This window comes from Mobula birostris, chromosome 4, assembly GCF_030028105.1.
Source record: "Mobula birostris isolate sMobBir1 chromosome 4, sMobBir1.hap1, whole genome shotgun sequence".
NCBI classification, from domain to species: Eukaryota; Metazoa; Chordata; class Chondrichthyes; order Myliobatiformes; family Myliobatidae; genus Mobula; species Mobula birostris.
In genome coordinates this window covers 121,735,456-121,749,851 of record NC_092373.1, presented here as the reverse complement: position 1 = coordinate 121,749,851, position 14,396 = coordinate 121,735,456, and the positions used below count along the sequence as shown (strand labels likewise).

General features: G+C 46.2%; 1 protein-coding gene across 5 annotated transcripts in view; it reads right to left on the bottom strand.

The window, feature by feature from the left end:
• The window catches only part of tmem144b (transmembrane protein 144b), a 64,771-nt gene that overhangs the window by 35,254 nt on the left and 15,121 nt on the right, over window positions 1-14,396 (bottom strand). For all 5 annotated transcript variants that reach the window (XM_072255994.1, XM_072255993.1, XM_072255991.1 and 2 more), the window contains one exon: window positions 5,746-5,845. In XM_072255994.1, coding sequence (XP_072112095.1) covers window positions 5,746-5,845 — 100 coding nt within the window. The remainder of the gene's footprint in view (window positions 1-5,745; window positions 5,846-14,396) is intronic.

Sequence of the window (14,396 nt, the reverse complement as noted above, 5' to 3'; positions counted from 1 at the left end):
CTTTAAATGCTTGCCATTGCATATCCACCGTCAACACTTTAAGTGTCATTTGCCAGTTTATCTTCGCTAATTCACGTCTCATACCTTCAAAGTTACCCTCCTTTAAGTTCAGAACCTTTGTTTCTGAATTAACTATGTCACTCTCCATCTTAATGAAGAATTCCACCATATTATAGTCACTCTTACCCAAGGGGCCTCTCACGACAAGATTGCTAATTAACCCTTCCTCATTGCTCAATACCCAGTCTAGAATAGCCTGCTCTCTAGTTGGTTCGAAAAACCATCCCGCATACATTCCAAGAAATCCTCTTCCTCAGCACCCTTACCAATTTGGTTCACCCAATCTATATGTAGATTGAAGTCACCCATTATAACTGCTGTTCCTTTATTGCACACGTTTCTAATTTCCTGTTTAGTACCATCTCCGACCTCACTACTACTGTTAGGTGGCCTGTACACAACTCCCACCAGCGTCTTCTGCCCCTTAGTGTTATGCAGAACTCCAAGTACAGAAACAAAAAATAAATGCAAAATAGAAGTAGAGGATGAACCAACAGTTTGTTTTTATTCATGCATGGGTGGTCTTTATTAATTACCCTTATCTCTCCTGAATTGAGGGCAATCATGAATCAACCAAACTCATGCAGATTTGTACTGGGGCAGTGGCCAGATGGTCAGGGATTTTGGATCCTCCTCCCGAAACTGTCAAGAAGGCAAAGTCAAAGTTGCTCAGTGCCCACACGCTAAAGTCTGATGGGCCAATTTTGATATAAATAAATACAATTGAAGATCATATATGACTCTAATATCCATAATGTTTTAGAAAATAAATTTGCAAGCTTTCCTTGATTGTTTAATTCCACCTCTGCTGCCCTTCAAGTAAACTGCCTTTCAGAGAGAAAATACTTCTATGGACCACTTGGTGGCAGCAGAAGCCAAAAATTGATTATAATCATCTCAGGATACAATGGCTTCAAAGCAATTATGGATACTTTGCAAACACGAGGAATTCTGCAGATGCTGGAATTCAAGCAACACACATCAAAGTTGCTGGTGAACACAGCGGGCCAGGCAGCATCCTGGGGGACTCGGCCTGAAACGTCGACTGTACCTCTTCCTAGAGATGCTGCCTGGCCTGCTGCGTTCACCAGCAATTATGGATACTTACTAGTGTTTGCAATAGTGCTTTTTAAAATCCTCACTTCCACTTTCTCATGCACTCACCACTCCTCCCCTAGGCCCTCTCACATCGGTTTTGCTTTGATAAACCAAAATAAGCAATAACGTTAACAACAGGAATTCTGCAGATGCTGGAAATTCAAGCAACACACATCAAAGTTGCTGGTGAACGCAGCAGGCCAGGCAGCATCTGTAGGAAGAGGTGCAGTCGACGTTTCAGGCTGAGACCCTTCGTCAGGACTAACTGAAGGAAGAGTGAGTAAGAGATTTGAAAGTTGGAGGGGGAGGGAGAGATCCAAAATGATAGGAGAAGACTGTCCCATGATCCTCTCGTATCCCTTTTGCCTATCACCTGTCCAGCTCTTGGCTCTATCCCTCCCCCTCCTGTCTTCTCCTATCATTTTGGATCTCCCCCTCCAACTTTCAAATCCCTTACTCACTCTTCCTTCAGTTAGTCCTGACGAAGGGTCTCGGCCTGAAACGTCGACTGCACCTCTTCCTACAGATGCTGCCTGGCCTGCTGCGTTCACCAGCAACTTTGATGTGTGTTGCTTGTAAGCAATAACATTGCTGGCCTGTGGAAATAGTAAACTGCATTACGTTATCTTCAAATGCTGATAGTGAATTCACTGTCTCCACGTTACAAGGCTGTGATTCAATCTTGCATGGGGGCAATAGTTCAACTGCTAAATTAATGAAGATGTTGACTACTGTCCTGTACTTCTAACAAAAGATATAATTTTCGTAAACACAAAATACTCTGCAGATGCTGGGGTCAAAGCAACACTCACAACATGCTGGAGGAACTCAGCAGGTCGGGCAGCATCTGTGGAAGCGATCAGTCAATGTTTCGGGCCAGAACCCTTCACCAGGACTGTAGAGGGAAGGGGCAGAGGCCCTATAAAGAAGGTGGGGGGAGGGTGGGAAGGAGAAGGCTGGTAGGTTCCAACTGAAAAACCAGTAAGGGGAAAGAAAAAGGGGCGGGGGAGGGGAAGCAGGGAGGTGATAGGCTGGAAAGGTGAAGAAGGAATAGGGGCAAACACAATGGGTAGTAGAAGGAGGCGTTGTTGCTCGTGGCTCTACACATTGAAATATAATCTAAAATAGTAATTTTAATTTCTATGTTTCCCCAATTCAAAATAACTGCTCCTCGGATATCTTTAGCAAAAATCTACAATTTATCCCACTTTCCAATGTAAGCAAGAACTCTGATTAGAGATTCATATACGTTGGAACTCCATTTGTTAAATAAAATCTACTCCAACCTAGATGGCTCAATGAGAAACAAATTAGGTTAACTTTATTCTGACTGGCCGTTCCGCACAGATTGTTATTCTGTGTTGTTAGAGAAAGACTCTGAATATTGTGTATGGCTGAAACTAATTCAAGCTGTTATTCGTGGAAATATTTTTATATACCTAATGCAGACTAATATGAAGCCTCATGGGACTTAACCCAAAAACAGAAACTGCCAGATGTAAACGTCAATTTATTTTGTACGTTCTGTATTTACATAACATTAGTTGTACACACAAATCCAAAGTTCTCCTTCACACTGTCGAGAATGTTATTCTCCCTAGGCGATGAAGGATTGCAATGCAGGGAAAGTACACCCAAGAACAGAGAGTTCTGGATGTTGGCCTCAATCTTTCAGAACCGCACACACTTTCACTGCCAGCTTGGTATATTCATTTACTATACAAAACATGTTTATTAACTGAAGTAATTACTATGTATTTAAAGGGGAAACAAGTCAATCATTTTGTATATAAGCTAATACCCAGAGAGACAGAAATTCACTTCACCTGCCCAATTCACTTCACACACAGTGGTCATAGCCCACAGAACTAGTCTCCACATGTTCATATCACCAATTTAGAAATGGTTCAAATTATATTTCAGGGATAAATTAACAGTTCTAATTCATTTTTAAGTTTCTTTACCATAAACCTGTGATGTCAATATCTTGGAGTCATGCAACAATTATGACACCTGAGACCAGTTCACCATGGTTCTATGCTGGTCAAGATAGTTTCTGAGCCCAATTCCACCTTCCAGCACTACATCCATTATTATAGAGTCATAGAACACTACAGCACAGAAACAGGCCATTTGGCTCATCTAGTCTGTGTTGAACCATTCACCTGCCTAGTCCCATCGACCTGCACCCAGACCGCAGGTCTCCATATCCCTCTCATCCATGTACATATCCAAATTTCGATTAAATGCTGAAGTCCACCCTACACCAACCACTTGCACTGGCAGCTTGTTCCACACTCTCACCACCCTCTGAGTGAAAAAGTTACCCCCCATATTCCCCTTAAACTTTTCACCTTTCACTCTTAACTCATGACCTTTCGTAGCTGTTCAGTGGAAAATGCCTGCTTGCATTTACCCGATCCATACTCCTCATAATTTTGCATACTGCACCTCTGTCAAATCTCTCCTCATTCTTCTACGTTCTAGGGAATAAAGTCCTCATTTATTCAGCCTTTCCCTATAACTCAGGTCCTCCAGTCCCAGCAACATCCTTATAAATTTTCTCTGCACTCTTTCAATCTTATTTACATCTTCCTTGTCGGTAGGTGACCAAAATTGCGTACAATACTCCAAATTAGGCCTCACCAATGTCTTATACAATTTCAACATAACATCCCAACTCCTGTGCTCAATACATTGATTTATGAAGGGCAATTTGTCAATAACTTTATGACCCTATCTACTTGCCAAGCCATTTTCAAGGAATTATGTGTCTGTATTCCCAGATCCCTCTGTTCTACCACACTCCTCAGTATCCTACTGCTCACTGTAAGACCTACCCTGGTTGGTCCTCCCAAAATGCAATAACTCACACTTGTCTGCACTAAATTCCACCTGCCATTTCTCAGCCCATTTTTTCCAGCTGGTCCAGATCCCACTGAAAGATTTGAGTCTTCCTTGTTGTCCACCACACTCCCAATCTTGGTGTCATCTGTAAATTTGCTGATCCAGTTTACCACATTATCATCCAAATCGTTGATATAGATGACAAACAACAACAGACCCAGCACTGATCCCTGCAACGCTTCACTAGTCACAAGCCTTTAGTCAGGAAGGCAACCGTCTACAACCACTCTGTCTTATTCTGCAAAGCCAATAATCCAATTTACTACTTCAACTTGAATACCAAGCGACTGAACCTTCTTGACCAACCTCCCATGCGGAACCTTGTCAAAAGCCTTGCTAAAGTCCATGTACTCAACATCTGCCTTGCCTTCATCACTTTCCTGGTAACTTCCTTGAAAAACTCTAAGATTGGTTAGACATGACTAACCATGCACAAAGCCACGTTGACTATCCATCATCTGTCCCTGTCTATCCAAATACTTATATATCTGGTCCCTTAGAACACCTTCCAATAACTTTCCTACTACTGATGTCAGGCTCACCAGTCTCAGCTATTCCTGCACATCACAGTATCATTTAAATATAATGTGGATTTCTGCCACGACCATGCCATATGTCCCATAAATCTATTACCATGGGTACAACAATATTTCCTCTTCTCCCTCTAATCGCTCTTCCAATTATTTTACATTCCATGGCTCTTGTCTTTTGAGCGCTTTGTTAAGGAAACAGATTTGTCCCAGTTACCCTAGCTTGACATCTCATCAATTAACTCATCAGCCTTGTCTGATCCAAGGAAAAGAACCAGAGCTTATCTAAACTTTCCTCATACCTGAAATATTCCAGCTCTGGAAAATTCCTTGCAAAATCCCTGGGTACTTCTCCAGTGCAATTGCATCACTCTTATAATTTGATGACCAAATCTGTGTGCAGCACTCAGTATGTGATTTAAGTAGTGAGGTATGTGGGTGAAGCAATATTCTCCTGCTCTTCGATTCCATACCCCATTCATTTAAATAAACTCACTAACTTTTTGGAAAACATTAAATGCAGATAAGTGTTGTACTAATTTTATTTTATTGCTTTTAATTACTAGTTTTAATTAAATATATAATTATTAACATCCTTAATATTTACAGTATTTTTTAAAATACCTGTTTTTCAGTCTTTGATAGATGGCAGGCACAAGGTGCCAGAAGTTACTAGAGCCAGTGCCTAAAGATATATTTTCCGAGGCTTATTCACAGTACGGAGCTTGTTCTGCCTTATCCGCTGGGTGAGGAGGGAAAGTTTCCAGTCCTGACAGTAACCCTGGCTCAGGACTGTTAGACCCAACAATTGCCTCTTTCACTTAGAATGAAGAAACATCTGGCCTCTACCTAATCATGTCAACTGCATCTCAGTACAAACAATAACTAAACATTCACTTTCATACACTAATTAATCCCAGATACAGTCTGTAGCAATTTTTCAAGGCTACTCAATGGACAAAGCTGTAGTGAAGTGACATTCAAATTCCTCTGAAAGTTACTGTAATATCAAAGTGCCAGAATGAATGAACAATAGTTGGAAAATATCAACTCATTCCTAATAAAAATTCTCAACTGGCAATTATATTTTTCAGTCTAAAGTAAAAGTGATGTCATTATTGGGACAATGCAGTTTGTTATCTGGACTTACCTAGAACTAGCCCATCCCATCAAGAGATTAAATGCCGCCCAGATTAAAACTCCAAGGCCTAAACCAATAGTTTTCAAAATTGGAACAACAGTTATATTCCCTAAAAACAAAGATAGGAAACCAAAACATTAATTCTCGAATTCAGATTCATTTGTTAAATAAACATAATAGAACTGAAACTGAGATTTATGGACCACTCTGTTATGATCGACAACTAGGAAATTATGCTCTGTAACCTTCTGGTTTAATAGGCTTACCTAGTAGTTGCACCTCGATTCATGTTAACAGCATTTATGCAAACCTTCCACTAAAGTATTCATGTATTCATTTTAAATGACAATATTGTGATTAACTTACAACTGTTTGGAAACAGTTTGGATATATGTCATAAACACAAGAGACCCTGCAAATGCTGGAAATCCAGAGTAACACACACCAAATGCTGGAGGAACTCAGCAGGCCAGGCAGCATCTATGGAGAGGGATAAACTGTCGACATTTTGGGCTGAGACCCTTTTTGAGGTATACATCATGTCATTTTTAAAAAATGTTTTAAATAATGTACTTTTAGCAAATACAAAACCAATTTCAATGAAATGACTGGCATAGCAAGTTGACAATATTGGGCTGGATTAGAGGTGTAGAAATGGGAATTACCACTCATTTAAATTAAAAATTTGATAGCACTATTGAGACTGAAATGCTCATTGAGTGAGTTAGCTTGTAATGTATGGCAAATGTGAGTCAATGCATAACTATTGCAGACTCTAAATGAGCTACTGTTGAGGGGCAGATCTAGTTCTATTTTTTGTAATCTATTCATTGTACCACTATGACATGAAAAATGAAATTATTCTTAGTTGCATGTTGTATTGCTTTCCCTGCCTAACCCCAAACATGAAATATTACTCATTAATTCTTAGTGCTTTGATAGAAGGAATCAACACTTTACATTGATGTTATAGTATTTAAATTTGAAAGGTCAAGGCCTAAATCTTAACCTTCATTTACATTCTATTCAAGATAAGGCGCTGAAAATGCAAACTGGAAGCAGTTTCTGTAAGAATTTCATTCAATTTCTTTTGATGTGCCACCCACAAGCAGTCTGAAAAATAAACTGGAGGCCTGTTAGGTAAGAAAATCGACAGCACAAGGCCACAATTTAGGGAGGAATGGAAAGTTTAAATGTGAAAAAAATGCAGTTTAAAATTTAAAAATTCACAGTTTAAATGCACAGTTTCCCGAGCATAGGTTGGGATGGCACTCATTATCAGGGTAGACAGACACAAATAAAAGTGAGTCATATTAGAACAGAACACATTACAGCTCAGTACAGGCCCTTCAGCCCACAATGTTGTGCTGACCTTTCAACCTACTCTGTTATCAATCTAATCATTCCCTCCCAGATAGCCTTCCATTTCTCTTTCATCCATGTGCCCATCTTAAAGTTTCTAAATTGGCTCTACCACCACCACCGGGGATGTCCCACACACTCAGCACTCCATGTGTGAAAAAAAACTTAGCTCTGATATCCCCCCACAATCACCCTAAAATTATGCACCTTGTATTAGCTATTTCTGCCCTGCGAAAAATGTTTCTGGCTATCCATTCAATCTATGCCTCTTACTAACTTGTATAATTCTATCAAGTCACCTTTCACCCTCTTTCCTTCAAAGAGTTAAACTCCAGCTCACTCAACCTATGCTCAGAAGACATGCTCTCTAATCCAGGCAGCATGCTGGTAAATCTCCTCTGCACCCTCTCCAAACCTTCCATGTACTTCCTATAATGAGACGACCCAAACTGAACACAATATTCCAAATGTGGTCTAACCGGGGTTTTATACAACTGCAGCATTACTTTGAGGCTCTTGAACTCAGTCCCCTGACCAATAAAGGTTATCACACTATACACCTTATTAACAACCCTCTCAGATGCACGGCAATTTTGAGGGATCTATGGACCTAGATCCACGATCTCTCTATTCCTCCACATTGCCATTAACCTTCAAATTTGACCTTTCAAAATGAATCACTTCACATTTTTCTGGGTTGAACTCCATGTGCCACTTCTCAGCCCAGCTATGCATCCTACCGATGCATCACCGTAACTCATGAATGCTTTTAACACTATCCACAACTCCACTAACTTTGGTGTCATCTTTAAACTTACTAACCACAACCTTCCACTTCTTCATCCAAGAAATTAAAAAAAAAAATTACAGAGAGCAGAAATGCCAAGAACAAGAAATACCTGCAGAACACATTGGTCACTAACCTCCAGGCAACATAAGTTCCATCTATAACCACCCTCTGCCTGCTTTGAATCCACACAACCAAGTTTCCCTGGATCCCATGCCTCCTGACTTTCTGAATGAGCCTACCACGGGGAGCTTTATCAAAAACCTTACTAAAGTCGATATATGGCACATCTGCTGCTCTACCTTCTCCAATAATTTGCCCACCATTGAAGTGAGAATGACAGGTCTGTAGTTCCCAGGGTTATTGCTACTCTTCTTCTTGAACCTCCAATCCTCTGGCACTACTCTTGTGGCCAGTGAGGGCACAAACATCATTGCCAAGGATGCAGTAATCACTTCCTGTTTCCCACAGAGACCCAGGTATTTCCCCAGCAATCCCTTTCCCTGTTTCCCACAGAGACCTGGGGCATTTCCCCAGCAATCCCTTCCCCTGCTTCCCAGAGAGACCTGGGGCATTTCCCCAGCAATCCCTTCCCCTGTTTCCCACAGAGAACTGGGGCATTTCCCCAGCAATCCCTTCCCCTGTTTCCCACAGAGACCTGGGGCATTTCCCCAGCAATCCCTTTCCCTGTTTCCCACAGAGACCTGGGGCATTTCCCCAGCAATCCCTTCCCCTGCTTCCCAGAGAGACCTGGGGCATTTCCCCAGCAATCCCTTCCCCTGTTTCCCACAGAGACCTGGGGCATTTCCCCAGCAATCCCTTCCCCTGCTTCCCACAGAGACTTGGGGCATTTCCTCAGCAATCCCTTCCCCTGTTTCCCACAGAGACCTGGGGCATTTCCTCAGCAATCCCTTCCCCTGTTTCCCACAGAGACCTGGGGCATTTCCTCAGCAATCCCTTCCTGTTTCCCACAGAGACCTGGGGCATTTCTTCAGCAATCCCTTCCCCTGTTTCCCACAGAGACCTGGGGCATTTCCTCAGCAATCCCTTCCCCTGTTTCCCACAGAGACCTGGGGCATTTCCCCAGCAATCCCTTCCCCTGTTTCCCACAGAGACCTGGGGCATTTCCTCAGCAATCCCTTCCCCTGTTTCCCACAGAGACCTGGGGCATTTCCCCAGCAATCCCTTCCCCTGTTTCCCACAGAGACCTGGGGCATTTCCCCAGCAATCCCTTCCCCTGCTTCCCACAGAGACCTGGGGCATTTCCTCAGCAATCTCTTCCCCTGTTTCCCACAGGGACCTGGGGCATTTCCCCAGCAATCCCTTCCCCTGCTTCCCACAGAGACCTGGTGCATTTCCTCAGCAATCCCTTCCCCTGTTTCCCACAGAGACCCAGGCATTTCCCCAGCAATCCCTTCCCCTGTTTCCCACAGAGATCTGGGGCATTTCCTCAGCAATCCCTTCCCCTGTTTCCCACAGAGACTTGGGGCATTTCCTCAGCAATCCCTTCTCCTGTTTCCCACAGAGACCTGGGGCATTTCCTCAGCAATCCCTTCCCCTGTTTCCCACAGAGACCTGGGGCATTTCCTCAGCAATCCCTTCCCCTGTTTCCCACAGAGACCTGGGGCATTTCCCCAGCAATCCCTTCCCCTGTTTCCCACAGAGACCTGGGGCATTTCCCCAGCAATCCCTTCCCCTGCTTCCCAGAGAGACCTGGGGCATTTCCTCAGCAATCTCTTCCCCTGTTTCCCACAGAGACCTGGGGCATTTCCCCAGCAATCCCTTCCCCTGCTTCCCAGAGAGACCTGGGGCATTTCCCCAGCAATCCCTTCCCCTGTTTCCCACAGAGACCTGGGGCATTTCCCCAGCAATCCCTTCCCCTGCTTCCCACAGAGACTTGGGGCATTTCCTCAGCAATCCCTTCCCCTGTTTCCCACAGAGACCTGGGGCATTTCCTCAGCAATCCCTTCCTGTTTCCCACAGAGACCTGGGGCATTTCTTCAGCAATCCCTTCCCCTGTTTCCCACAGAGACCTGGGGCATTTCCTCAGCAATCCCTTCCCCTGTTTCCCACAGAGACCTGGGGCATTTCCCCAGCAATCTCTTCCCCTGTTTCCCACAGAGACCTGGGGCATTTCCTCAGCAATCCCTTCCCCTGTTTCCCACAGAGACCTGGGGCATTTCCTCAGCAAACCCTTCCCTTGTTTCCCACAGAGACCTGGGGCATTTCCCCAGCAATCTCTTTCCCTGTTTCCCACAGAGACCTGGGGCATTTCCCCAGCAATCCCTTCCCCTGCTTCCCAGAGAGACCTGGGGCATTTCCCCAGCAATCCCTTCCCCTGTTTCCCACAGAGACCTGGGGCATTTCCCCAGCAATCCCTTCCCCTGCTTCCCACAGAGACTTGGGGCATTTCCTCAGCAATCCCTTCCCCTGTTTCCCACAGAGACCTGGGGCATTTCCTCAGCAATCCCTTCCTGTTTCCCACAGAGACCTGGGGCATTTCTTCAGCAATCCCTTCCCCTGTTTCCCACAGAGACCTGGGGCATTTCCTCAGCAATCCCTTCCCCTGTTTCCCACAGAGACCTGGGGCATTTCCCCAGCAATCCCTTCCCCTGTTTCCCACAGAGACCTGGGGCATTTCCTCAGCAATCCCTTCCCCTGTTTCCCACAGAGACCTCGGGCATTTCCTCAGCAATCCCTTCCCTTGTTTCCCACATAGACCTGGGGCATTTCCCCAGCAATCCCTTCCCCTGCTTCCCACAGAGACCTGGGGCATTTCCCCAGCAATCCCTTCCCCTGTTTCCCACAGAGACCTGGGGCATTTCCCCAGCAATCCCTTCCCCTGTTTCCCACAGAGACCTGGGGCATTTCCTCAGCAATCCCTTCCCCTGTTTCCCACAGAGACCTGGGGCATTTCCCCAGCAATCCCTTCCCCCGTTTCCCACAGAGACCTGGGGCATTTCCCCAGCAATCCCTTCCCCTGTTTCCCACAGAGACCTGGGGCATTTCCTCAGCAATCTCTTCCCCTGTTTCCCACAGAGACCTGGGGCATTTCCCCAGCAATCCCTTCCCCTGCTTCCCAGAGAGACCTGGGGCATTTCCCCAGCAATCCCTTCCCCTGTTTCCCACAGAGATCTGGGGCATTTCCCCAGCAATCCCTTCCCCTGCTTCCCAGAGAGACCTGGGGCATTTCCCCAGCAATCCCTTCCCCTGTTTCCCACAGAGACCTGGGGCATTTCCCCAGCAATCCCTTCCCCTGCTTCCCACAGAGACTTGGGGCATTTCCTCAGCAATCCCTTCCCCTGTTTCCCACAGAGACCTGGGGCATTTCCTCAGCAATCCCTTCCTGTTTCCCACAGAGACCTGGGGCATTTCTTCAGCAATCCCTTCCCCTGTTTCCCACAGAGACCTGGGGCATTTCCTCAGCAATCCCTTCCCCTGTTTCCCACAGAGACCTGGGGCATTTCCCCAGCAATCTCTTCCCCTGTTTCCCACAGAGACCTGGGGCATTTCCTCAGCAATCCCTTCCCTTGTTTCCCACAGAGACCTGGGGCATTTCCCCAGCAATCTCTTTCCCTGTTTCCCACAGAGACCTGGGGCATTTCCCCAGCAATCCCTTCCCCTGCTTCCCAGAGAGACCTGGGGCATTTCCCCAGCAATCCCTTCCCCTGTTTCCCACAGAGACCTGGGGCATTTCCCCAGCAATCCCTTCCCCTGCTTCCCACAGAGACTTGGGGCATTTCCTCAGCAATCCCTTCCCCTGTTTCCCACAGAGACCTGGGGCATTTCCTCAGCAATCCCTTCCTGTTTCCCACAGAGACCTGGGGCATTTCTTCAGCAATCCCTTCCCCTGTTTCCCACAGAGACCTGGGGCATTTCCTCAGCAATCCCTTCCCTTGTTTCCCACATAGACCTGGGGCATTTCCCCAGCAATCCCTTCCCCCGTTTCCCACAGAGACCTGGGGCATTTCCCCAGCAATCCCTTCCCCTGTTTCCCACAGAGACCTGGGGCATTTCCTCAGCAATCTCTTCCCCTGTTTCCCACAGAGACCTGGGGCATTTCCCCAGCAATCCCTTCCCCTGCTTCCCAGAGAGACCTGGGGCATTTCCCCAGCAATCCCTTCCCCTGTTTCCCACAGAGACCTGGGGCATTTCCCCAGCAATCCCTTCCCCTGTTTCCCACAGAGATCTGGGGCATTTCCCCAGCAATCCCTTCCCCTGCTTCCCACAGAGACCTGGGGCATTTCCCCAGCAATCCCTTCCCCTGCTTCCCATAGACACCTGGGGCATTTCCCCAGCAATTCCTTCCCCCGTTTCCCACAGACAAACGGGACATTTCCCTTCCAGTCCCAGGTGCTTACCTATCATAACGTTTTTCAAAAGTCCCAGCACACCCTCTTTCTTCACGTTGCCGTTTGTTTATTTCGCGATACAGTGCAGAGTAGGTCCATCTGGCCCTTTCAGCCACGCTGCTTCAGCAACCCCACATCCATGATTTAACCCTAACCTAACCGCGGGACTTTTTACAGTGACCAGTAAACACAGGTCTTTGGCCTGTGGGAGGAAACCGGAAGAGCTGGAGAAAACTCACACATTCCACAGGGAGGACGTACAGAGGCTCCTTACAGAGTATGTTGGGATTGAACTCTGAACTTTGATGCCCTGAGCTGCTATACCATCGCACTAACTGCTACACTATGTGGCATAGTGGTTAGCATATCACCATATTAGCTAGTTTTACAAAGTCCCCATGGTTTCTTCACCCTTCTATCCTTTCCTTGGCTCAAGGGGACAAACCAATCCAGAATTCCTTGCAAGTACTCCCTAAACAACATCCACATTTCCATTGCATGCTTCCCTGAGTATATCCATTCTCAATTTACACTTGAAAATTCCCGCCTAATAGCACCATAATTCCCCTTCTCACAGAGTCTGCTCCTATGCTTCTCCAAGGCTATAGTAAAAGTCAGGGAATTGTGGTCACTGTCTCTGAAATGCTCACCCTCTGAGAGATCTGACACTGAACTTGGTTTATTACCTGACATCAGATCCATTGCGGTCTCACCTCTAGTCAGCCCGTCTACATCTTCCACCAGGAATCGTTCCTGGACACACCTAACAAATTCTGCCCCATCGAAACCTTTTGCACTAAGGAGGTGCCAATTAATATTAGGGAAGTCGAAGTTATCCATGAAAACAACTCTGTGATTTTTGCATCTTTCCAAAGTACTTATTCTGCCCTCAAGTAACGACAGATGTTGAGGAACAAACAGAAATCACTCCCAATAGAGTGCTTACTCTCTTCCTGTTTCTGACTTCCACCCACACGGACTCAGTGGACAATCCCTCCATGACATCCTCCCTTTCCGATTAGGAATGCCACTCCTCCACCTCTTTTACCTCCCTTCCGTCCCTTCTGAAACATCCAAACCCCGCAACATCCAGCAGCCAAACCTGCCTCATGCCAGCCAAGTTTCCCTAATGGCCATAATGTTGGAGAATTTTTTTTTTAACAAAAGCCACAAAAATTATTTACTCACAAAATACAAACATCAGTGATTTACAAGACTGTTAACAATTTCAAATTAAAATATGGGTACTACTATCTAGAGATACTCAATTCCCTGGGAGGCCCACTGCTCCTGGACATCGCTCACTTTGCCTATCGTGAGCACATGCTATGCTCCCTCCCAAAGGATACTTGAGTACAAACATACCTCGGAAGGGGGCAGACAGTTGGCTTGGGCAGAGCCTTTGACTAGCAGCTGCCTGGACCCCCGGAAGACCATTTTGCCAGGCTCAGGAGCAACCCCTCCAGTAGACCCCCTAAGTGACCCTACACCCTCCATACTGGGTACCCATATGTCAGAAGGCGAAGGCTGAAGTCAATCAAAACTTCACGAGCTGCCCCTTCAGATACTCAAACAGGGGCTGCAAGCTCCCACACTCCATATAACCATGGTACGCTGGCTGATCCCAGACACGGAAAGGAAAGGTGGACAGGGCATCAGTGACCCGGCACTGCCCAATGCAACACCTTCCAGCCAAGGTCCCCAATGTACAGGGCAAGGAGCCCTGCACGAAGAGAAACACACTGCAGACCTCCCCCGCCAGCAGATGGTAAAACAGACTGGCAGGGCTTATCCGGTCGGCAGGCAAGGGCAAGGAAGCGAAAGCAGCCCGCACAGGAGTTGTCTGGGCACGTTGCGAAGCAGCACAGTTGGCATCTCTGCATTCTGGCTTCTTCTGGGTGCTGAAGACAAAAGCAGTGGCTGGGACCAAAGTTACCAGCCACTACTAGTGCATGGGGGCCACCGGCTGATTTACGACCAGTGCATTTCTCCGGTACAAAACTGCACAAAGCATGCTCCACTGGTATCCCAGCTGGGCAAAGACTTTCATCTCTATGTCCTGCCAGACCTCCTCACTGGAGTGCAGATGGACCCCCAGATAGAGGAGGCGCATGGCGCTCCACTCCAAGAGTTTTAACCCTTTCAGGCAGGGAGTCCAT